The 26474-nt window shown below is 44.7% G+C and overlaps 1 protein-coding gene across 2 annotated transcripts in view; it reads right to left on the reverse strand.

The window, feature by feature from the left end:
* Positions 1–26474, reverse strand: part of CUNH1orf116 (chromosome unknown C1orf116 homolog) — a 52840-nt gene that overhangs the window by 14794 nt on the left and 11572 nt on the right. For both annotated transcript variants that reach the window (XM_073587266.1, XM_073587268.1), the window contains exon 2: positions 3950–4112. In XM_073587266.1, coding sequence (XP_073443367.1) covers positions 3950–4063 — 114 coding nt within the window. In that variant the 5' untranslated portion in view covers positions 4064–4112. The remainder of the gene's footprint in view (positions 1–3949; positions 4113–26474) is intronic.

Raw genomic sequence — 26474 nt, forward strand, 5'->3', positions numbered from 1 at the left:
TGCTGCCCCCCCCCCCCCATGGCTGGGGTCACCACCTAGCGCACGACACCGTGCGAGTGCCGTTGCCCTGGACAGGTGGGTAGGCCGACTCTTGGGCGCGGGCACTGGCACAGGGTCCCTCATAGTGCAATCAAGTGTCTCTGACGGTGGTGGTGCACACCCGCCGTCAGACACACCGCTGTACTATGAGGGGCCCAGTGCCAGTACCGACGCCCACGAGTGGGCCCCCCTTGCTTGGGCAGGGCCCCAGCATTTGCAATCTTTACCTCTCCCTGCTCCTCCGCTGTGTAATCTGGGCCGTCAAATCCATACTGTGCCTGACACCGTCTGAGCCTGCCTCCTGATGTATAGACATATATTTTGAATGTGTACGCTATCCATACATGTTATATGGGGATACGGTACCCTTTCTAACCTTTGTGCAATCACGTGCAATCCATACTGGGCCTAACACCGTCTGAGCCTGCCTCCTGAGACATATTTTGAATGTGTACGCTATCCATACATGTTATCCAGGGATACGGTACCCTTTCTAACCTTTGTGCAATCCATACTGTGCCTGACACCGTCTGAGCCTGCCTCCTGATGTATAGACATATATTTTGAATGTGTACGCCATCCATACATGTTATCCGGGGAAACGGTACCCTTTCTAACCTTTGTGCAATCACGTGCAATCCATACTGTGCCTGACACCGTCTGAGCCTGCCTCCTGATGTATAGACATATATTTTGAATGTGTACGCTATCCATACATGTTACCCAGGGATACGGTACCCTTTCTCACCTTTGTGCAATCACGTGTAATCCATACTGGGCGTGAGAACGGCTGGCGAGCTGTTAAGCAAGCTACAGCACCTGTGGTTTGCACACGCAAGTTTTTCATTTTTTCAGGAATGACGGTTAGGCCTAATTCCGGAACTGCGGTTGACCTGCACTTACTGGGAAATCATTGTTCGCGGGTAATAATTGTAATCAGTGATCCCCATCACTAACGTTGTTCAGCGGGTTATCTGCACCTGTAAGCGACAAACGCTGGCCTTTTCAGTGTAGCGCACATGCAGCCACAGACATGTAAGGGCATGACACACCAGTTATTGGCCAATCTCATGTGCCAGAGCCTCACGTATCCCTCTAGTAAGCCGGACTCGGACCGCGGGGCATGACGGAGTCTCGTTCGTTAACGGAATTAAGCTTGCAATATGTGCATCTGTTCTGTAGCTGGCATGGTTGAGGTTTCCCAGGTGGAGTCGAATTTAACCGTAGGCTCCACTCCTGGTGGTGCCCTTCTGGACATTCCTTTAAGGTTCAGCTTTGCAACCATACTGCCCACGTAAAACAAACACTTTGCCTTCATGAACGCTGTTTGGAGGGTCATGACTCGTGGGAATAACGCCGCCCAATCAGTTAACCTGCTAGAGAGATCCTTCGTTGCTCCCAAGCATGACATCACACTCCCTAGGAAGAAGGTAATGCCACTGTGGCGACCGTACTCCTGGGGGCGACACAAGTGCACTGATGCCCAGCCACTGCTCGATGAATCTGCTGGTACATTGACCCAGACCACTACATTCCCATCGCACGCTACCCGGCCTGAATCTGACCCTGATGAAACTCAGGTTACCCTTCCCATATACAGTTCCATCTTACACGGTGACAAAGAGGAAGCTGCAGATGAAAGTGCAGGTTCGGCCCACCCGCCATCAGACACACCACCGTACTATCAGGGGCCCTGTGCCAGTGCTGTCGCCAACGAGTGGGCCCCCCCTGCTTGCCCAGGATCACAGCACTTGCAAAGTTGAAATACTGTACAGTGAGATGGAAGATGGGGACGACGAGGAGTCCAGACTAGTACAGGGATTCCCTAGCGAGGAGACTTATTCGATTGTTTTCAATGTTGGGACAGCAATTTTTGGGGAGCACTATACTCTGGAGAATGATAGATGGGGCCCACCATACACTGGAACATTCCAAAGGTGGACATCAGACACTGGAGCAGCATTTACAGGGCCCATTATACACTAGAGCATTAGAAATGGGGCCCATTATGTTTGGAGCATTATTTGGGCCCATAAGACAGTGGAGCTTCATCCATGGAGACCAACATATACTGTAGCATTATGTGGAGCTCATCATATACTGTTTCAAATATTATATGGGACCAATGATTCTGTATGGAGAAATAGATGGGCCTCGTCATGAGATGTAAAAAGTGAGGTATTTTTCATTGTACTATACCGCTATTTCTCTGCCGTATCGGAGCATGATGAGTTGTGGTATGTGTTAAAGGGGCGCTCTTTCGCCCAGGGCACATGAAAACCTGCAGCCAGCCCTACCCCCCCACAACTTTAGCCAAATAACCCCCATTTTTCAGTGCGTAACTTGTATTATGAAGTTAATTAAAGTTGACGAGCTTAAGTAAGAAGAATTGATGCTTTTGGCATTCAAATGGGCACTGTAGGTGTGTTTCCTGTCCTCCTCTCACTGCCGACTTTTATTCCCCATTGACTTACATTGGGTTTCGTGTTTCGGGACGACCCCGACTTTTCCCTATAATCGGACGATCTTGCTCGACCCGACTTTTGGAAAAGTCGGGTTTCACGAAACGAAACGCGACCCTAAAAAACCAAAAGTCGCTCAACTCTATGTACCACCAGTAAGAGTGCAATGAAGTTGTATAAATACTAAACAAATCTTCTTGTAGGTATGGTGTAATAGGGACAAAGGTGAATTATTTTTAGTAGCCCGTTTTATTTTTTTTGCCTTCCTTTTTCCTGAAAGTATTGGAGAAATAAGAAAACTATTCAACATATTGGACTTTATTCCATAATCATTTGTTCGGCAGGACAGGTTAATCATTGAGCCACAAAGCTTGAACTTACTGCCTTCAGCCTGAGGACACATCTGTGCCATTTACAATAAGGAGGAAATTAAACAGATAAAGCTCTACTCAGAAACATTTAGGCAAAAATCTGAAGTATGCAAAAAAAAAAAAGTCAAAGATATGCTGTGATTTTTCCCAATAACTTTCAGTGAGATATAGAGCAACAGTTTTCATCTTAAAATTTTATAACATATATATTTTAAGATGTAAACCTAGCTTTGCCATCCAGCACTCAAGAAAAACTAGGCAACGATAGGAGTGTCAATGCCAAATCGTCAAACCTGTCGATTTTCACCATTTTTCTAGAAAAAGACCTAACTGAGACATGACTAAGAATTGGAGAATGGAGAACCCAGACATTAGGGATCAATTTGTATCATATTGACCAAAACAAAGGGGCTGGTGGTGGTATTGTTCTAGCCAAATTTTTTTTTTTCCATGGCCCTCCATGTGCGAGGCTTTGTCTGGTAGTGCAATATTGAGCTAGTCATCAAAATGACCTTTACTCTGATGCCCAATGCGTTAATGGGGGCTCAGACCACTAATAATTTACACTTTAACAGCCTATGTAACAACATTGTCAGCACTTCACGCAAGAGGGCAAGAATGATTATTCTAAAATATAGGAGAACTGAATAAAAAAAAAAAAAAAAGCAATGGACCAACATCCTAGAAACACCATGGGAGTCATCAAGCATACCACAAGCATCTACACTAGATGCCAGAACATATTGGCCCACACTTACCAGTTCTTACAACACTTTGGGAGCATCTGTTCTATTTTTTGTTTTGTTTTTTTAACTCTACATACAGCATAAAGTGCACCAAACATCTTTTAGGTAATATGGCGCTATTCACTCCAACAATCCTATCACATTACTGCGTCTGACTTTGCTTGCAAAGACCATAGTGGATCACAGTTGGCCAATGTTACTGCTTCAGTCATCATTAATACAAGTAATGTGCCTGACCCACTGAAGTCCATGATGATTTTTTACTGAAACGCTAAAACTAGGGGAGAGGGGAGGGGACAAGAAAGGAGGAAGAAGGAAGAAGAATACTTACAAATGCAGAATGGTTGGAGGAAATGCTCTCCATGCTATCACAGCTGCCTGTGCTGCCCACACTGTTCAAACCTGCCATTCCTACATGCCGAGTCCAGAGGGCTTTTTCAGGCATCACCCAGAACAGGTCACAGGAAAGGCTGGAGCAATTTTAAGTTTGAAAGCTGTAGGGAAAAATTGAAAACTTGAATATTGTAAAATAAAAAACAAACTTTAATGAAATAATTGAGATTTCATATCAAAACATTTTTTTTTTTTTTAAAATCTCAGTTACTGCAATAAATCCCAAGTGTCCAACAGCTGAGACACGGATAAAAATTATATAGAGTCTTTATTATGCTTTGCGTGTATAGTGCCATCATATTCTGCCGCGATTTACAGAGATCACCACCACTGTCTGTCCTCATTGGGGCTCACTTTCTAAATTCTCTATTAGTTGATCTTTGGAGTGTGATCATGAACCAGGAGGACACCCACACAACCACAGGGAGACCATACACACTCCATGCAGATGTTCATTTTGGTGGGATTTGAACCCAGAACCCCAGTGCGGCAAAGCAACAGAGCTAACCACTGAAAAACGTATGCAAAAAAAAAAAAATTTATATATATATATATATATATATCTCTCTCTATCTCCCCTTGTACAATAGAGATAGATATATATATATATATATATATATATATATATATATATATATATACATACACACATATACATACACACATATACATACACACTTGTACAATAGCCTATGTCATTCTATATACATATAGCAAAAAAGCCACATTTAAATAAAAATAATCTATCCCTGGTATTATAAGTAGTTAAATAATTTGAGAGGAACTTCTAATGTATAAGCAGTATGTCACAGGGAGTCTGCACGCAACGAGAATGGGATCATTGAAGTCCACAATTAAGCCTGGAACACAGATCTGACCATGACTATACATTAAGAAAGTTTTCAGTACAGAGTACACCTCTATTTAGAGTTATTTCCCTTAAAAAAATAAAAATTGTGATTCAAGTTAGGACAAACTAGCCGTATGCTGAAATTGCTACTGTTTTCATCTCGGACTGGGGAAAAAAAAAAGAAAACAACTTAAAACAGTTCATGCTAAGCGTAAAAACAATGTCAAACAGAATGTTATTTCAAGGCAACAAACTGAGTGAGGTGGGGTTCTGATTCACCGGAGGACTATATAATACCTACTTACATCATCAGTGCAGATTACACTACCTAATGACTGCAGTGGCAATTACCCATGTTAGCATGTGGGAAGGGAAAAAAAAAAAAAAAAAAAAGAAGGATGATACTCGGACGTATTTATATGGGTGTGTACGATACAAGTGACTTGTATATAAAGGACTTCCAGTTATTAAAAGGTACAAAGTACTGAGAGTCAACGGCATCATATTGTTGTTTATGCAAGTCTGACTGAGATAAAGTATCAAGTAATAAAAGAGTTATGACCTGTACTATAACAACTTAAAATGACAGCCCAATCCACCAATATTTATTTAAATATACAGTTTACGGTAAGTTATTACCGCCATGTGTCTAGGTGTACTAGGCACGTTATCTTGGGTGCAATACAAGTCGAGGTAACTTGCAGTATGTGGCAACTCTTGATACCGGGAACAAGGAAAACGTTCATTTCCTATTATATCCCCTGTAAAATAATGACAGTTGTGTAGATGTAGATAGCAAGACAACGGCCAAACTGGTTTCACTCAAGCTTTCTCGTAGCATAGCAGCAAGTCAACTTCAAAATGATTGTCCATGCAATATATACACAGTGGGGGAAATAAGTATTTGATCACTTGCTGATTTTGTAAGTTTGCCCACTGACAAAGATATGAACAGTGTATAATTTTAAGGGTAGGTTAATTTTAACATTGATAGATCGACTATCAAAATTAAAATCTAGAAAATCACATTGTATAAATATACATTTGTATTTTGCAGGGTGAAATAAGTATTTGATCCCCTACCAATCATTAAGAGTTCTGACTCCTACAGACCAGTTAGACGCTCCTAATCAACTCATTACCTGCATTAAAGACAGCTGTCTAAGGCTACTTTCACACATCCGGTGTGTGGGATCCGGCGGCGTGCGGCGAAAAGCCGGGCCGCCGGATCCGGCCTGCAGCCGTGACACCGGATGTGTGTGCGGCGAGATGATACGGCTCGGACATTATTAAAGGAGCCGCAGGACAGAGGCAGCCAATGAGACAGCTGCTGAAAGGGAGGTGAGGGGAGGAGAGGGGAGGGGGGTGGAGAGAGAGAGACATGGGGGGTTAACATTAGTGTCCAGGCAAGAGAATCTCTCTCTCTTGCTGGGCACTTGTGGGGTTAACCCCACAGAGAGATCTCTCTCTCACCCAGACACTGTGAGTGTTAACCCCACAAGTGCCCGGCGAGAGAGATCTCTCACAAGTGTCCGGGTGACAGAGATCTCTCTCTCGCCGGGCACTTGTGGGGTTAACATTCACAGAGTCCGGGCATGAGCTGTGGAAAAAGCCGGTCCGGCGCTGCAAAAAAACGTTACATGGAACGTTTTTTCCAGACGCCGGACAGGCTGTTTTTGCCGGATCAGGCAAAAACCGGATACGCCGCATAGGTATCCGGCGCGATGCGGCAATAATGAAACTGAATGGGGGAAAAACCGGATCCGGTGGCAACCGGCGCCGGATCCGGTTTTTACACTTTTCGCCGCATCGCGCCTGATGCTGAAAACTGGATGTGTGAAAGAGGCCTAACATAGTCACCTTTATTGTATGCTGCTGGAGGAAATAGCCAATAGGGTCTTATCCGAGAAACAAATGATTGAAATAATAGTATTGTACTCACCAGATTGAGCCACAAAACAGGCTTGTAGAGATATCCGCTGCAGCAGATCCACCGTTCCACTCGTGACCAACCGAAGATAAAAAAAAAAAAATAAAAAAAAAAAATGGGTAGATTGTGGATTTAATCTGTGCTGCTGAATGAGTCAAGGTCCAAAACATGTAGCCATTCAATTGTCGATTTATTCAATGCGTTTCAAAGTACATTGTTATTATACAATATTTATAAAGCACCATTGATTCCATGGTGCTGTACATGAGAAGGGGTTACATACAAATTACAGATATCACTTACAGTAAACAAACAGACTGATATAGAGGGGAGAGAGGACCCTGCCCTTGCGGGCTTACATGACTTCTTCACATTTGTGGTGTTCCTGATGAAGAAGTTGTGTACTTTTGAAATGCGTTGAATAAATCCACAGTTGAATGGCTACATGTTTTGGACCTTGAATCATTCAGCAGCGCAGATTAAATCCAGAATCTACCCATTTTTTATAGTCACCTTAATAAAAGACTCATGTCCACAGACTCAGTCAGACTCCAACTTCTACAACATGGGCAAGACCAAAGAGCTTTCTAAGGATGCCATGGACAAGATCATAGAACTGCACAAAGCTGGAATGGGCTACAAAACCATAAGTAAGACACTGGGTGAGAAGGAGACAGCTGTTGGTGCAATAGTAAGAAAATGGAAGAAATACAAAATGACTATCGATCTGGGGCATCAAACAAAATCTCACATCGCGGAGTATCCTTGATCATAAGGAAGGTGAGAGATCAACCTAAAACTACAGGAGGTGAACTTGTTAATGATCTCAAGGCAGCTGAGACCACAGTCACCAAGAAAACTATTGGTAACACTATTATGCCGTAAAGGTTTAAAATCCTGCACTGCCCGCAAGGTCCCCCTGCTCAAAAAGGCACATGTGTAGGCCCATCTGAAGTTTGCCAATGAACACCTGGATGATTCTGAGAGTTACTGGGAGAAAGTGCTATGGCCAGATGAGACAAAAGTTGAGCTCTTTGCCAGGACATTAAAAAAGAGTCATGGCTGGGTCTTCCAGCAAGACAATGACCCAAAACATACAGAAAAGGCAACAAAGGAGTGGCTCAAAAAGAAGCACATTAAGGTAATGGAGTGGCCTAGCCAGTCTCCAGACCTTAATCCCATAAGAAAACTTATGGAGGGAGTTGAAGCTCCGAGTTGCCAAGCGACAGCCCCAAAATCTTAACGATTTAGAAATGATCTCCAAAGAACAGTGGACCAAAATTCCTCCTGACATGTGCACAAACCTCATCATCAACTACAAAAAACATCTGACTGGTGTGCTTGCCAACAAGGGTTTTGCCACCAAGTATTAAGTCTTGTTTGCCAGAGGAATCAAATATTTATTTCTCACTGCAAAATGCAAATAAGGCCGGTTTCACATTTGCGCTTTATGGCGCAGCGACGGCCTGCGCACAGCCGCCGCTAAGCCCCGCCCCATCCGGTCATCGCCGCCTACTAGCGCACATGGACGCTTGCGATCTGCGCACCCCATCTTTAGCATAGGGTGTGCAGATCGTGCGCTAGCAGGATTTTGCTGTGCGCTGCGCACTTTTGAAGGTGCGCCCGTGTGTGCCGAACGCAGCATGTTGCATTTCGGCGCTCACGGCGCACCTTCAAAAGTGTGCAGCACCCGGCAAAATCCTGCTAGCGCACGGCCAGCGCACGATCTGCACACCCTATGCTAAAGATAGGGTGCGCAGATCGCAAGCGTCCATGTGCGCTAGCAGCGGCCGTGCGCAGGCCATCGCTGCGCCATAAAGCGCAAATGTGAAACCGGCCTAAATTTATATAAATTTACGCAATGTGATTTTCTGGATTTTATTTTTGATATTCTATATCTCAATGTTAAAATTAACCTACCCTTAAAATTATAGACTGTTAATGTCTTTGTCAGGGGACAAACCTACAAAATCAGCAAGGGATCAAATACTTATTTCCTTCACTGTACATAAACACAAATCCAAACTTCTTGTACTTGGACCTTCAACGTAGCCATAAGATCGATTCTGACACAGACCTCAAAATGAGATTAAAACTAGTGTAAGTAAGCCTGCATGTTGAATTGTTAAAACTCCATATTTCTATGAAAAACACAATTGTTACATTGGTTAAAAGTTTGTTTTTGAAATAGAAGTGTAGAAATTCATGTGTGGTTAAAATGGTTCCGCTTGGAACCAGCCAAGATTGCTCCAGGCACCCTGTGGGTAATGGCCTGATAATACGCAACAAAAACATCGAGCTGCGAGCCCATATTTTTTCTACTTTTCATTAAACTGGTTTAAGCTCAATTCACACTATGTATGCTGTGCACTTTTAAATATGCATGTGCCCATTGCATGTCCACTTAAAACTGGAACCCTACAGATATTTTACAAGCAGTAACTCAGCACACTCTAATAGTTTTAGGATCATTTTGCAAAAACAGTGTTAGGCCTCCTTTACAAGTCCAAGTACCTATTATAACATATGGTGCTATGCACGTCGGTGTTTTTACACAGACCATGTGCCCATGCAAACTACATGGAGACACGTTCGATTTTTTCCAGCATCACGGATGACAAGGGACAATCCAAGTCTATGGGTCATTGAAAACCATGTACAGGACACGGGTGGCATCTATTTGCTGTACGTGTTTAATATTGCAAACTATAGGAAAAGATTTGTAATGTCTTTCTTTAACCATACTGGAAAAACACTGATGATAAACACAGACACATGAATGTCACACTGATGGAAACCACTGATAACGCCAGTACTTGTTTTATACGGGCATGGGAAGCGGGCCTTATATGGCCGCTAGCTACTAGACCCAAGACAGAAGCATTGTGGAGGGAATGGTCAACCAATTTGGGTTAAAAGGTACATATCCCAAGCAAGCACACCTCGCTTCACTGTGCCTGCCCCAGGGATACGACGGTGGTGACAATTTAGGGCTTGAAAACCAACTGGCATGTGCTCTTTAACAGAGTCCTTTTTAAAGGTCAATTCAGACGTCCATGTATCATGGTGAAAGTAATGACTGAGGATGACAGACCGGCCCCAGGTTTCCTGCCTCGAACAGAACAGCTTCATAGGCATGTACAAGGCTGCCAAATTCGGGTCAGCAGAACCACAACCAGTTGGTGCATCACAGTCCGTATGCTACTGACACATGGACGTCTGAATGAGGCCTTGTACAAGCATTGAGTACACTTTCATAATTAGTCAATGGAAGACACATGCAACTGTGTAGGCATATATCTAGTAATGACTATTATATTTACCGTGAACCTGTCATGCTGTACCTGCAGTCCCTGGTGTGGACAACACACAGATAAGGAGAAGCAGAACAGTGACGCATTGGTTTGTCGGAAAAGAATCTGTAGAAGGCCACATTCACACGTTCAGTATTTTACCTCAGCATTTATATGCCAAAAACAGGAGTGGGTGAAAAATACAGAAGTGGCGATCTTCATGACATCTCCCCTCACGTACAGCGCCAGTGACTGCCACAATGGTTTCTAAATATTTTAATACAAATCTGAAAATTGTGATGTGCAGTTGTTTTCAGCCCTCCTGAGTCAATACTTTGTAGAATCACCTTTCACTACAATTACTTCTGCAAATCTTTTGAGGTATGTTTCAATTCTGCATTTTTTTGGTTCATTCTTGGTTTTGACTGTCAAATACTGATGTGAAATACTGACCAAAACATTGCAGTGTAAATGCAGTATTTGGCAACATTAAGATGTTAGCGAGTTTAAGCCAAAACCAGGAACGTGTCCTATATTATATTTTATGCAAAACACAAGCCGCAGAGACACCATCACATGTTTCTCAACGCAAGCAATGACTAGCCAGGTCTTTGCCCGGGAGGGAACAACCATGGGAAGGGCAGTCTCCAATGAAGGAAACCACCTATGCCAAAGCATGGTATCCATCCACAGACAGCTGTTTCGGGGTATTGCCCCTCATCAGTGTGGAGTAGGAAACTGGCCAGTAGGAGCAATGCCTAGTAGAAGACTGTGAAAAATGAGGATGAATGAACTCATGGAGATCAACATCCAACACTGTGGAGACACCATCACATGTTTCTCAACGCAGTGATTCTAGGGCAATGCCCCCACCCTTATGGGAAATATGTAAATATATGCAAAACACAAGCCGCGGAGACACCATCACATGTTTCTCAACGCAAGCAATGACTAGCCAGGTCTTTCCCCGGGAGGGAACAACACAGGAAGAGCAGTCTCCAAAGAAGGAAACCACCTATGCCAAAACGTGGTATCTATCCACAGACAGCTGTTTCGGGGTATTGCCCCTCATCAGTGTGGAGTAGGAAACTGGCCAGTAGGAGCAATGCCTAGTCATTTTTCACAGTCTTCTACTAGGCATTGCTCCTACTGGCCAGTTTCCTACTCCACACTGATGAGGGGCAATACCCCGAAACAGCTGTTTGTGGATGGATACCATGTTTTGGCATATGAAGGTCCTGGAGTGGCCTAGCCAGTCTCCAGATATCAACCCCATAGAAAACATTTGGAGGGATTTGAAAGTCCATGTTGCCCAGCGACAGGCCCAAAACATCACTAATGTAGAGGAGATCTGCATGGAGGAATGGGCTAACATACCACCAACAGTGTGTGCCAACCTTGTGAAGACTTACAGAAAACGTTTGACCTCTGTCAGTGCCAAGAAAGGATATATAACAAAATATTGAGATGATCTTTTGTTAATGATCAAATACTTATTTTCCACCATAATTTGCAAAATAAATCTTTTCAAACCAGACAAGGTGATTTTCTGGATTTGTTTTTCTCATTTTGACTCTCATAGTTGTGATCTACCTATGATGTCAATTACAGGCCTCTCATCTTTTTTAAGTGGGAGAACTTGCACAATTGGTGGCTTGTTTATATATTTTTTTCCCCCCACTGCATGAAAGAATGTCAATCACCGAGTAGGACCGCCCACTGGACTTACATGCCTACAAACACCAAGGATTTCAATAAATAGAGGCAAATTTTACTAAATCTTTTCCCACAAAACAGCTATCAATCTGATCAGTTCCTCCTGTCTGTATATCAGATACCATTTTCAACATGACAGATTCCCTTTAAATAGAAGATCTGAAGTGCATAATTGTCTATAATACCCATCCCATCTACCATAGTATAGTACCATGTAGTGAATTTTTTCTAGGTTAAAATTCTGGTGAAATACATGTGAGAAGACATGTCACATTAAATCTCAAAATTTCTTGAAGTTTCTTGAACCAGTTTCTCCAAATTCCAGTGACAACAGAACTGAAGATAATAAATATAATCCGTTAACATCTATGTATCTAATAGCAAAATATTGTAGCACACGGCAATGAGATCATGAGATGAAAATTTCTAATAAAGTAAACATAAAGCCCTATGTGCTGCGCAACAAGTAGAACATTAAGCAATCAGGTCTATTCTGTACCTGTGGTAGGGATCATGGTCCTCTGTTAATATTTAACCCAAATGCCAACTTCATATTTAACAGTTAAAAGAATACTTTTCTGGTTTCCTGCTGCCATTTGTTAGTCATGTAAAAAATTAGAAGTTCTGGGACTTTAAAGTGAACATCTAGTTGTAGGATTTTACAACATTACAACTAGCCCTAGGCCTATTTTAACTGTTAACCCCTACATGTCTGATACAGAAGTTGGGATGGGGCCAACAAGAAACAGCTTGAGCCACTCAATACTTTTATGCATTTGAGACTATGATCACATCATCTTCATGCCACAGTAGTTCCATAGGGGTAACTGTCTGAAGTTCTGAAAAACAGATTCAAGCTTATGTGCAGCTGGGGTTATTGAATTTAATAAAGTAGATGGAGTCCCTTTTTTCCCTGTCTGACCTAAATTTTCAATAGTATTTCTCAAGCACTCACAAAAACTCAGTCGACCACGTTAATTTGTGTCCACCTGAAAAAGACAGACACCGACGAAGATGTCAGGAGAGCATAAAGAGACTCCGTCTGCTTCATTAAAGTCAATGGCTGTCGGTGGAAGCGCACAAATCTCTTTATTTCAGATGGAAGTTCCAACAGAGCCACTGACGTATGGCAAGAACTTATTTCTATTTATATTTAGGACTGTTACCTTTGTCATGTTATGGAGATGGCACAAAGCCATTGCATTTTTCACACTGATGCTCTGTGTTATAGGTTCATATTGCGTTAGAGCAGTCCGCTCAAAGCATGCGTTAAACGGACTGCGCTAACGCTACTCATTTTTTATCGCGTTATGCGATCGCGCTAGCGCAGATACTCCATCTGCGCCAGCAGTGATGGACCCCCCAAACGCTGCAGACCACGTCCGAGGGTCCATCACAGAATGACGGCACATCGCTAACACATGCCGATTACGACATGCGTTAGCAATGCGCTATGTTATGGCAGTTTATGGGTGCGCTGACGCATCCGTGACATAGCGTTAATGCCGCTATGTAACAGATGCATTAAACTCAGTGCCATAACGCAATATGAACCCAGCCTATATAGAAAAACCCACAATGGTCTTAAGGTCGGATGGCACGGTGGCTCAGTGGTTAGCACTGCAGCGCTTGGGTCCTGGGTTCAAATCCCACCAAGGACAACATCTGCAAAGAGTTTGTATGGTCTCCCCGTGTTTGCGTGGGTTTCTTCAGGGTTCTCCGGTTTCCTCCCACATTCCAAAAACATACTGATAGGGAATCTAGATTGTGAGCCCATCGGGGACAGTGATGATAATGTGTGCAAACTGTAAAGTGCTGTGGAATATGTTAGCGCTATATAAAAATAAAGATTATTTAGTATATTATTAAGGTCCATTTATACTGCGATACTATCGTGAACAAGTTTGCATAGGACAGCTGGGTTCAGAATAATCTTGCAGTGTTAGCAGGCTGCAGACCACCCGATGAACAAGCAAAACAGTAGTTTGTCAGGTGAAATCAGCAGATCATCTTGTGCAAACATGTGCTCCCAAAAATAATGGAATCCTATACAACAGATCGTTCAGGCCACATCTGGATGAGAGCGGTCTGCCAGAGTAACCAGGTTATTAAACAATCAGCGGTAATTTTGCCCCGCCAGTCAATTGGTGTATATGAACCTTTATAAATCAACGATCAAATGGATAGGTGAGGAGTCACATAGACCCCTTCAGCTTCTACCCACCAAAATACAGTGTGTATACTGAGGCTTGAAACATGGAAAGGTCATAAACAAGAATTACTTATAAGACTTACTACTGATAAGACTGGATTTACAAGTTCTAAAAATAGCAGTAGTTCGCCAACTCCCTTGGGGTGGCACTAAGCAGCTGGGACATTTAAATATAGGTGAAAAGCAGCAAACCCAATAAACAGCCTTTCTAGCCTTGCATATAAATAACTTGAACAGCATGTATTCATTTTGTACATATTAGATATGTAAATTACGTAAAATAGATATGCAAGTGTATGTAAATGTAACGGGCGCCCGGGTGGTTGCTGTGGTGAGGGGCTTTAACACTTCCACACCGGATGCTCCGTCACTATAAAATTGGGGTGATCTTCTTGTGACATACTATGTGTGTGCGGTGCTGCTCCCACCTGCTGCCTGGGGATCTTCTCCGTCTGTTGCACCTCAGGTCCTTGCGCGAACACGCAAAGATGCTCAGAGCCCTGGTACTTTTCTAAATAAACTTTACTGGGGTCAGATTTCTTCAAGATAATTACAGTCCAACCATTTTCCTTGTACATCAGTTTCTCTTCTCCTGTACTCTCCCTGGTCTTGCCCATTTGCTTCCCGTCCTGCATCTTGGTGTCCAAGCCCAAAGCTTCCCAAATCTTCCGACTAGCTATCTCCAAGTGCTTCCCGATCCTGTTCCTCATCATGAGCGAATATCCAGCTGCCACTTGCAATTCTTGTATGGACCGTAGGTCCCTGAACGCTTCGGGAGGTAACCCGTGATACTATCAAAAGATTCGTTCCAGATGTCTTTCCTTTTTCTTCCTAACCGAAGCCCACTTCTTCTCCAGACCTTCCCACGCTTCACACTGAACTCTTCCTGTGTAACTTCCTGAACTCCACCCACAAGACCCCCATTGGTCCTCTATATTTAACTATTACTAACCCCTATTTATACACTAGAGTGCCCCCTAGTGTCCCGAATACTACAAACCCCATACTATCCTACGGTCTAGGCCTAACTACTCGACTAGCAGTCCCTATCTTTAATCCCTATCAAATGATCTTTACATACGTAACATGTTATGGTACACATACACAACGCACAAGAAGGAGGAGGGTGTGACCCGACTAGTCACCCCTCTACATAAATGAAAACTTCTTGGAACCAAAGATTAAATGATCATACTATGAAAAGGGCCTTCTCTGAAACGACTTTCACATCCTTGGTTCAAGTCAATAATTAGTCCATATGTCAAAAGCAGGTTCGTTCAGACATCGGTGCAGAAGAAACAAGGAGTGAATGCCCAAAGAAAGGCAGAAAAATATCATGGAATATCGCAATAGCAGGGCACAGGGCACTGACGCTGATCGGAGGCATCAGGTGCGCTAATGAAGACCGGAGGCAGAGTTTTCTTCCAGGCACTGCACTCTCCAGAGCCTCGAAGAACGTATTAACATAAAGGAATAAAAGAGGATTTCTGCACAACAAGACAGCAGTTATGAGGCCTACAGGTATGACCATTTTAAAGTGTTCTAGAACATGTATGCCCACATTAATAGGTTAGGTACGTTCAAGGGGGTGAAAGATTCCCTTTAAAATCATGAGTGGATGTTACAAAGAAAAACAACTAGGATTGAAAGATTTGCAAAATGTTCTGTGTTTAGGAGTTAATCCTAATTTTGGTTTACAAATATTGATGAAACGATGACCAAAAAGTCCAAAGTGAATAATGCCTTAGGGCAAGGTGTAGAAATGGCCCTAGTACTGTTTAACTATCAAAAACCAGTGTGAAGCTATTACGGCTGTTTCTAATTTAACCATTAATGGGTTATTTCAATCCTGGAAGGTTTTCTTACCCCCCATCGATCTCAAGAACGGTGCCAGGTATCTGGAAGGAGTGTTGGCTGGACATGCCCACCATTGCTCCTCTCATTCTCCAGAGGACTGCCAGAGACAGCAAAGTACAGTACTCTTTTTCCAGCAATCTGGAGTGACTGGTGCAGTGGTGGCCATGTTCAGCCAACAATCCATTCAGATTGAGATCTGCACAGCCTCATTCTCGGTATCGGTTTTTAAAGTGAACCCTCAAAATTAAACCATACAACTCACAATGGTTTTCTAAAATATCCAGTGTCTTGTATTTATAAATAATCTGACAGTTCTGTCAACAGGGAGTTCAACTGACTCAGAATATCAAATTATTCCCGAGAGCTAAATTGTACAGATGACGGTCACATGTATCTAGTGCCAATTACTCACCCTACAGAACCACATGACAACCTCCTTGAATACATTCCCTGCTTGTCTAAACACAAAGTACAGTACACTAGGAAGGCAAGAATCATTTACCTGCAGAAACCTTGTGACCTGACTTAAGAAGAGCAAATATGCCACAATACTAAAAATCACATTAGACTAATGTCGGCTAACATCATAGACCGGTTCGGCCGACAGTCTAATATATATGGGAGGAAATAACAATCCGGCACATCCAATTACATTCCACCCCCCCTCCCAAATCTGCCATATGGGCCGAGAGATATGGAAATTTTTAAGCTAATTTCTATGGTCTTTACCAAGAGGGAGTGCGAATTCTCTGGGGTCATGTGTTTAGGCTTCTGCGCATTATTAGTCTGTGAGGACTACCCTGTTATGAATGGGTCACCGAGATAAACATTAAACAAGCCAAGTCACAGAAAACCAGAGAGGTTGGTAACTATGCAGATTGCAGATCCCTGATCCTAACCACACAACTAGCAGCAGCCGTGGAGCGTTCCTACGATGAGTCTAGACGCCTCGTCACAGCCGGAGGACTAAATAAGCCTAAAGCAAGAAAAGGGGAAAACTAAACTGCCCCAGAGCAGACCCCAAAGGAATAGATAGCCCCCACACATGTATTGACAGTGAAACAAGATGAAAACACAAACACAGGCAGGAAAATAGGCTGAGCAAACGATGGGGCCCCAAACTAACTAGAAAGGACAGGAAAGGAAAGACACTGTCTGCAATCTGCCCAAAAAAACTCTACAAAAATCATGTCCAACACTTCTGACAAAAATAACCCTGAAGTCACTAGACTTCTCCCACTATATCAGCACTTTGGTATATTCTGAGAACAGAGCAAAAAAATAGGCCAATCTATTAAGGGACAAAAAGCAAATACAGATAAGAGTGGAAATTCAGCACAGCCCCAGCCGGGGCTGGCTGACCACACAAAAACTGAATAGACCAAACAAAATCAAGTGTGAACATTAGCAGAAAAACTTAGCTTGAGATGACTGAAACAGAGCTGAAAACCAAGACCTGAAAAGCCAGAAAGGGAATCACCAGGGCAAGAATAGGGCGTCGGCTGTCTTAAATCCAGTCTGAGATTCCAGAGGTCTAATCGTCATCCTCATCAGGTGGCAGATCTCTACTGATTAAATCAGCCTCACTACCTCCTGTTACCACCAGAGGAAGCCTGGAAGGAGAACTCACAACTGGTAGACCAGAAAATGAACTCAACACTACCCCCTTAGCCAACGCCACAAAAATTTGCACTGAATAAGAAGTGTCCATCTCTCTTTAACTACATGGCAGGTTTTAAAAAACAGAATACTCAGGGTAGCAGTAAAAATAAAATAAGATCAAAAGGGCATGCATTTCTATGCAGTCTACACTCCGGTCCCGAGTGCCAGTGGTAGTGCCGGGTATTGATGCGCAAGTTTCTCGCATTACACATGCAAGTGTGACAACGGCCTAAGTGTTATTATTTTACTGGGAAGAAACATGGATTCAGGAGGCCTGGTCCAAATAAGAGACAACTCCTAACAGACAAGAGCAATGGGAGTAACCAGCAAAACAAAATTCGAGAATTGCACCATTTACACCAGGTAAAAAATCTCTAGCAAGTGATAGATCCTCAAAGTCTGATCAGGGCAAGTGAAGGCCTGTTGGCAGAAAATTATGTGGATATCCGCAAGCTCAACAACTACTGAACAAAGCTCGGTGTTCTGCTCCCAACACTGTTGACCAGGGGCGCCATCAGGGCATTACTTACTGCTGTATGGGGCCCAGTGTGCAGAAGTACAGAGAGGGGCCCAGATCTTGTCCGGCCTCTCCTCTTGTACTTCTGCTCACTGGGCCCCAGGGTGCAATAAAGTGCTGTGCGCGGTGCACACCTCAGCGCTGTGAACTTTCCTGGAACTCCATAGCCGCCTTTTCTGGACGTCTGGTCAGGTTACGATACATATGTGATGATATCATCGAGTACGTACCAGTGTGTAAGTGCGCCACTGGCCGTTGCCAGGACAAAGGAAGTGGAGCTGTGCCTGTAGTGGATTGTCAGTGAGGCAAGTATGAAAACGTTTTTTTCTCCTCCCTCTATAAAATAAATTAAATGGGTGAGGAGGATCGCAAATGATGAAGGGAGGGCGACTGCAAATGATGAATCGATGGTGGGAAATGGGGCACAGCAACTGAATTGAGGGTGAGGAGAGCAAATGCCGAATTGAAGGTAGGGATGGGGAGAGCAAATGATACATTTTGAGGGTAGGGGGAGTAAATGATTATGTATTGAGACTGGGGACAACAAGTGATGAATTGAGGGTGGGGGAAGTAAGCGGTGTACCGAATATGGGGGTGAGCAGTTGATAATGAATAGAAGGTGGGAATGTGAGAGATGACATATCAATGAATTGTGACGGAATGGAAAAATATCATGAATCAGGGGAGCGGGAGCAACAGAGCGGGGGGGGTTGAGTTGAGGATGTAGTGACTGTCATAGAATTTATTTATAGTTAGTGGGGGCACAGTGGTGGATTACAATTTTTATTTGGAATGGTGGGCTGCATAATAAATAATCTTGTATTAATGGTGGGTGCACGTCTGTATTCAGCTGTGTAGTGTAGAACAAAGGGAGAAAGTGGGGAATGTGCTCTAGTTAACTGTTATTTTATGCAAAGACAAGGTCTGGCTAGAAGAAGTGAAGGAAGTCTGCGCTGGATAAGAAAGAAAAGCAAAGATGAAGGACTTTAGTGTATTACATGTTGTACACTTACCCCATAAACTCTATACTATATACAGACCTCCTGTGTATAAAGTCACTGGTGATCACTATTATCTGTACACTGACACTATATCCAGAGCTCCTGTGTATAATGGAACTTAGTATTGTGTTATTTTTTATTATTAACGATCAATATTGTTGTAGTATTTGGTCACTATGTGGTGGTAATATGTGATCTGGTCATTGTGCGATGGCTTTTGTCCCTTGTATGTATATTACTGGTCATAAAAAAAAAAAAAAAAAAAATAATGTATGTGACACATTCCCTTAAAGAACAATAAAACTAGTATATATATATACACACACACACACACACACACACCAAAAGTTTGGACACACCTTCTCATTCAAAGAATTTTCTTTATTTTCACGACTATGAAATTTGTAGATTCACTCTGAAGGCATCAAAACTATGAATTAACCACATGTGGAATTATATAATTAACAAAAAAGTGTGAAACAACTGAAAATACCGTATTTTTCTGACCATAAGAAGCACTTTTTTTCCTCCAAATTTGGGAGGAGAGTGTGGGTGCGTCTTATGGTCAAAATGTAGCATGTGGGGAGGGGGCAGCGGTGGAGTAAGACCGCACTGGGATCGCAGGAAAATGTTGCCTGCTGCAGGAATCCAGCCGCTGGGGAAACCATGTGGTCCCGATACTTAAAGTGAATATTCATGAGCCGCTTCCCTGCTCTCCTGCCAGCTGAGCAGTGAGCGGGAAGCAGCAAAGGACAGACCCACATGGTTTTCCCAGCGCCAATTCCTGCAGCAGCTGGGGAGATGTGTGTCAGGTGGTGGAGGGGCAGAGCAGAGTGCAGCAGGAGGGACCGTCACATACCTGACAGGCAGCACAGCCAGGGCTGTGCTGATGTGATGTGTAATGCTCCTGTGCCTGTGGAGGACCTGTGGTGAAGTCATGAAGAGGGCGGGCTGGAGCATCACATGACCGCACAAAGCCCTGCCTCTTCATGATGTCATCACAGGTCCTGCAGGCACCGCACTACAAACAGTGTAGCTTCCTCTTACATGACCTGTGGTGAGGTCATAAGAGGGCTCTGTGTGGCCAGGGGATGCTGCATTACCTCACCACTGCGTGGCTTCCTAGCTGCAGGATCTGCACTGAGCAGCAGCCTGTACAAGAATGAATTATAAGGTTAGTAATTGCAGCACATAAAAATCACTCTGACATCCTGTGGTGAACTATAACTCTCAGCATGCCATAGGATCTGCAGGACATGCTGGGAGTTATAGTTCTCCCATGGGATATTAAAGCAGCACCACAGTGTTATTTTTCAGTGCTGGAGAGGGTGCTTTAAATATAAGCCCTGTGCCCCCATTCTTATATTTGCCCTCCAGCGTCTTCATACAGTACTTTACAGGCAACACACTAGTCCCACAGCACCATCTTCTACCTGTAGCTCCCAACATAACATATATATTTTAACACCACATATAATAGTATGTTATTAAATATTTTACCACTTTGATTCAAACATTTTTTTCCCCTATTTTCCACCTCTAAAACCTGGGTGCGTCTTATAGTTCGGTTCGTCTTATAGTCCGAAAAATACGGTATGTCTTATATTCTAGGTTCTTCAAAGTAGCCAACTTTTTGCTTTGATTACTGCTGCACACTCTTGGCATTCTCTTGATGAGCTTCAAGAGGTAGTCACCGGAAATGGTCTTCCAACAGTTTTGAAAGAGTTCCCAGAGATGCTTAGCACTTGTTGGCCCTTTTGCGTTCACTCTGCGGTCCAGCTCACCCCAAACCATCTCGATTGGGTTCAGGTCTGGTGACTGGAGGCCAGGTCATCTGGCGTAGCACCCCATCACTCTCGTTCTGGGTCAAATAGCCCTTACACAGCCTGGAGGTGTGTTTGGGGTCATTGTCCTGTTGAAAAATAAAATGATGGTCCAACTAAACGCAAACCGGATGGAATAGCATGCCGCTGCAAGATGCTGTGGTAGCCATGCTGGTTCAGTATGCCTTCAATTTTGAATAAATCCCCAACAGTGTCACCAGCAAAGCACCATCACACCTCCTCCTTCATGCTTCACAGTGGAAACCAGGCATGTAGAGTCCATCCGTTCACCTTTTCTGCGTCGCACAAAGACACAGTGGTTGGAACCAAGATCTCAAATTTGGACTCATCAGACCAAAGTACAGATTTCCACTGGTCTAATGTCCATTCCTTGTGTTCTCGATGGCCACTCGTTTTTCTTTACTTAGAATTTGTATTACAGCAAGAAAAAAAAGCAGCTAAAAAATCCGCTGCCTCGGAGTAACTCTTGACTCTGCCCTGTCCTTCAAACCACATGTCCAAACTCTTGCCACCTCCTGTCGCCTCCAACGCAAAAATATTTCCCGAATCCTCAATCTACTAAAACTCTTGTACATGCCCTCATTTTCTCCCACCTTGACTACTGCAACACTCTCCTCTGTGGCCTCCCTGCTAACTCTCTTGCACCACTCCAGTCTGTCCTCAACTCTGCTGCCCGACTAATCCTGCAAATCCCTCTGTGGTGCCCCTGAGGATTCAGTTGCCACAGAAGTACTGTACCTCCCCCTGAGGTGTGGTACCCCACCATCCAGGTGAGTTGGAGGCTCCTAACCACACTCCAACACAACATGGTGGTTCAGCAAGGCCACATTGCGGCTCCCTGCTTGGAGTGTAGCAGAGCACCTTTGATGGCTCCCTGCTTGGAACACGAAACGTGTAGGGAGGCGGGTGGAGTTTAAAATACATAAAGAGCGGGAAGGTTTAGGTAGTCAGTCAGAGAGGAGTGAGGATCCCTGGAAGAGGGATCTAAGCCAGCTGGCACAGGAAAGGAAAGAAGGAGAAAGACATTGGACTGAAACCTGGTCTATGAGAGAGGGATTAGTACGGAACGAAGGAGTAAAAGGGAACAGAGAGGACGTGGGTTAGAGGAGAACCCTGCCTAGAAGTTCTAAGCGAAAGGCCGGGGCCCGGTCCCCGAAGTTGTATGGATACTGAAGGTCTTGCAGCAGACACCGATGGAGTAGTGGGCTGTAAATGCACTACTCCCATCTAAGACTTGGGGGCACAACAGCAACATGAATAGTGAGCCAGGACTCAGGAGAGAGGAGACCCCGAAGCAGGCTACAGCTGTCTACCGTACAAGTAGAGTTCTTGGGAACATCTGTCAGGAGGCATTCTAGTGTTACTCACTACTAGGAGTACTTCACACTTAAAGGCGCTATAAGAGGAGACGTTCAGAAAGGCACATGTTGGCGGAGTGTTGGAAGGGAGCATTCCATCTGATCTGGAGGTTAACTGAGTCCCTGACCCGGAGGCAGGCGTGTGTGTGTGTGTGTGTGTGTGTGTGTGTGTGTGTGTGTGTGTGTGTGTGTGTGTGTGTGTGTGTGTGTGTGTAACAGACTGAGTAAAGCTCTGGAACTGCACGCCCTGGTGTCCTCCAATTATTCCTGCGCCAACACACCCTGTACCACTACATCTGGGTATCAGCTTCTACACCGCCTGCACCGCTCCTCTGCCCCTACATCTACACTGCCCTGGGGCTACAGCTCCACCTGTGGGGAGCTTCACCATCTTGGCTGCAACACACCACCAACCCAAGAGGATCTGCATGCAGCGTCAGCCCAACATCCCACTTGCCGAACACCACAGGTGGCGTCACGAACCATTTCATTAACTACAAACCACCATTCAACACCCCTGATTACTTGGGCGCCCAGGGCCACGGACCGGGTCACTGCTGCTGTGACACATCCCCCCCCCCCCCCCCCCCGACACCGGCCCGGTACCGAGTACCCCACGGCCCTGGAAGGGTGACCCACCTCCACTGGCTCCCAATTCACCAGCGAATCCAGTTCAAACTACTAACACTGACCTACAAAGCCATCCACAACCTGTCCCCTCCCTATATCTCTGAATTAATCTCCCAATATCTTCCCTCACGTAGTCTTCGATCCTCCCAAGACCTCCTTCTCTCCGCCACACTTATTCGTTCCTCACACAACCAGCTCCAAGATTTCTCCCGAATATCCCCTATCCTCTGGAATGCCATGCCTCAGCACGTCCGATTATCCACCACCCTCGGATCCTTCAAACGGAACCTGAAAACCCATCTTTTCAGGAAAGCTTACAGCCTGCAATAACCATTCTGCTGCCTCACCCACCGTCAGAGCCACCGCCTCAAAACCACCAGAGCTGCTGAACCCCCGACCTTCTGTCTCTTCCTCACTATCTCATAGAATGTTAAGTCCGCAAGGACAGGGTCCTCTCCCCTCTATACCAGTTGGTCATTGTAAATTTGTTTACTGTTAATGATATTTATAACTTTGTATGTAACCCCCCTTCTCATGTACAGCACCATGGAATTAATGGTGCTATATAAATAATAATAATAATAATAATAATAATATTATAAGACATATTTTCAGTTGTTTCACACTTTTTTGATAATTATAATTCCACATGTGTTAATTCATAGTTTTGATGCCTTCAAAGTGAATCTACAATTTTTAGAGTCATGAAAATAAAGAAAACTCTTTGAATGAGAAGGTGTGTCCAAACTTTTGGTCTGTATTGTGTGTATTTAAATAAAAAAAGTGTTGGGCAGTTTAAGAAATGTTTAATAGGTAAGAGTAGAGTGGGGTCAAATTTAGTCTACCTTGTTGTGTTGGCAGCTTAAAAAAAAAAAATCTATTGGCCAAAACAAAACCTGAGGGCTATGTATGTGATAGTGTTCTATGTGAACTGTTAATGTGTGATTGTTAAGGATGTGGTGCAGAAGTGAAGTTTTCTCAAGAGTGGGTGGTTTGACTGTGGAAGGAAGGCGGAGCTGTGGTGCAGGTGGAAAGGGGCGAATCCTGGGCAGAGTATCACAGGGGCCCAAAAATGATGCCATTATGGGGTTATTAGCTGATATAAGAATAGGTCAACAACATGCCTAAAAACCTTAATTTCTGATGGCACTACATACAAGAATGTCTGATAGAATTAGAAGTTTGTTTGGCTGACAGCTGTCCAATGCACAATAGCACTTTCCTGCCACGTTCACATGTTGAATAGTTGGTGAGGGTTTTTTGTTTTTTTTTTTATCTCAGTATTTGTAAGCCAAAACCAGAAGTGGAACAGTCAGAGGAATAGTATAATAGAAACACGTCACCACTTCTGCATTTATCACCCACTCCTGGTTTTGGCTTACAAATACTGATGTAACATTCTCAAGTAAACGTGTGAACATGGCCTTACAGGCAATATTCCATGAAGAGGAGCGCAACTCCAATAGGTTCAGGAGTTGCAATTGCACCCAGACCCTGGAGAACAGAGGGGCCAAAAGGCCGTTTACCCCTTATGAAAAGACTATTACCATTAAAGACTTATGATAGTTCGGAGCCCAGTTGGATAGTTTGCAAATGAGCTCAAAAGGGACAAGGGAGCTTCTCGTCATATCCGTAAGTTATCAGGGAAGACAGAAGAGTTGTCCAGTCTTAAACTACATGTCTAAACTCACTACTATGACTGCAAACTTCTGAATCCTCACAAAGCAAGAACTACATGCTCTGAGGTTTTTCCGGTGCTGGGAATGGACAGTTGTGTGACCTCAATACTTGATATACATACTCCCAACCACATTCAACGTAGACTGTTTCCAACCTCGATCAATACACTTGCATTGAGGGAAGCCATGTAGGAGGAGCCGTCCCTGCTGTGTGCCCGGGCCGGAACCAAGGGGGCTGTCACCAAGGTTCCTAGGGAAACTGTTTCCAGGGGACAGAATTAGAGGACGGGACATAGAGAGTTCCAGAGTGGTTGGGGGAGGGGCCAGTATAAAAAGGACTGAGGACGCCAGGAGGAGTGAGTCAGCAGAATGGGAGAGGAGGAGGAGGAAGGAAGGAAGACTAGAAGTGCCAGAGAGCCAGAGCAGAGCGGGGAGAGCAGCGACCAGAGAGACTGCAGGGAGATGACACCGAGCAGTCCAACAGAGACTCTGCCCCACGGGTGTGGCCTGCCTGCTCCCGCCCGCGGCAGCTGCCGCCCGACTCCACCCCGCGGTTGCGGCCTGCCCGCAGCCGTTGCCGCTCCACTCCAGCCCGCGGCCTATCCGTTGCCGCCCGCAGCCGCCTCTGCAGCCCACAGCTGGGGCCTGCCCCTCGCCCTCAGTGGGACTCTCCGCACAGCCCTGGGCTATGCCCGCGGCCTAACAGCTGCCACTCTGCATAACTGCGGCTCCCCCCTGCTGGGGGCTGCGGCCTCCATCTCGCTAGCAGGCAGAACCCCACTGCCCTCACAGGGGGTCGCTCCGCCAAAGGACTCGCCTAGGGCCTGTTGCGCCCCCACCTCGCCTGGTTGTAGGAATGCCCGAAGACTTCACAAGATCTTCGCCGGTTGGGCGATCCTCAACGGCTGGGCCCAGCGCCTGCAACACAAGAGCATCGAACAGCACTCTGCCGGACATCAGAAAGATAAGTGACACAGTCGGCCATACCATGGCCCTATAGTGACCGGCCTTTGCCGGGTTAGTCGTGTTCGCATTATCAGTGTATTCTTGTGATTGGTCCCTGCGAGGACAATTATTGTTAGCTTGCTTCTTGGTTGCTCAAGACAGCCCCAAAGGCATCTATAGATCTAAAAGTTACACTTTAAAGCCCAAACCGTCTCACGCCTCGTCACTGCATCCCCCATACCTGCGAGTACTACAGCCGCACACATCTAATCGGAACGTGGCCTGGGGTAAGTGTATCACATATTTCTGGTTACATGACTGCCGTTCCTAGCATCGGCACCAGATAATACCGAAAACACTAAGTGATGATTCATAAAACTGCGATAAGATTGGACAACCCCTGCGTAATCATTTCAGGGGCCTACAGAAAGTTAAACTAGTGTATAGTTTACACTAGCTATATAACGCAGCACAGCTATTCCTGTCAAGTCACGTGACACAACAAAGGCACATGACTTCCCTGGAAGAGCAACACCAACATAGATAGAACGATGCAGCTGCAGAAGAAGAGTATAGATTATTTCTACAGTATGGGGCCCTGAAGATGGGACGCCCTCACACCCAGGGCTGTGGGGTACTCGGTACCGGGCCCGGTGGATCTCAATGGGAGTTGTCACGGTAGCTGTGGCCCGGCCCATGGCACCCATTGTAAATGTTCAGTGTCAATGAATGAGTCGTGATGCCACCTGTGGTGTCCGGCAATGTAGATGTTAGGCCGACGCTGCAGACAGATCCTCTGGAACAGATGGTGTGGTGCAGCAGTGATGGTATAGCCCTCCACAGGCAGGGCTGTTGTCCCAGGGCAGAGTAGGTATGGTGACACATAGGTGGTGTAGTGTCTGGTGCAGGGGATTTAGCAGTGCCGGGCAGGTTGACACTGGAATAAGTGGAGGACACCAGAGCATGTAG

The sequence above is a fragment of the Dendrobates tinctorius genome, unplaced genomic scaffold (assembly GCF_039654945.1).
Source record: "Dendrobates tinctorius isolate UK_male_01 unplaced genomic scaffold, ASM3965494v1 ptg000098l, whole genome shotgun sequence".
Classification (NCBI taxonomy): Eukaryota; Metazoa; Chordata; class Amphibia; order Anura; family Dendrobatidae; genus Dendrobates; species Dendrobates tinctorius.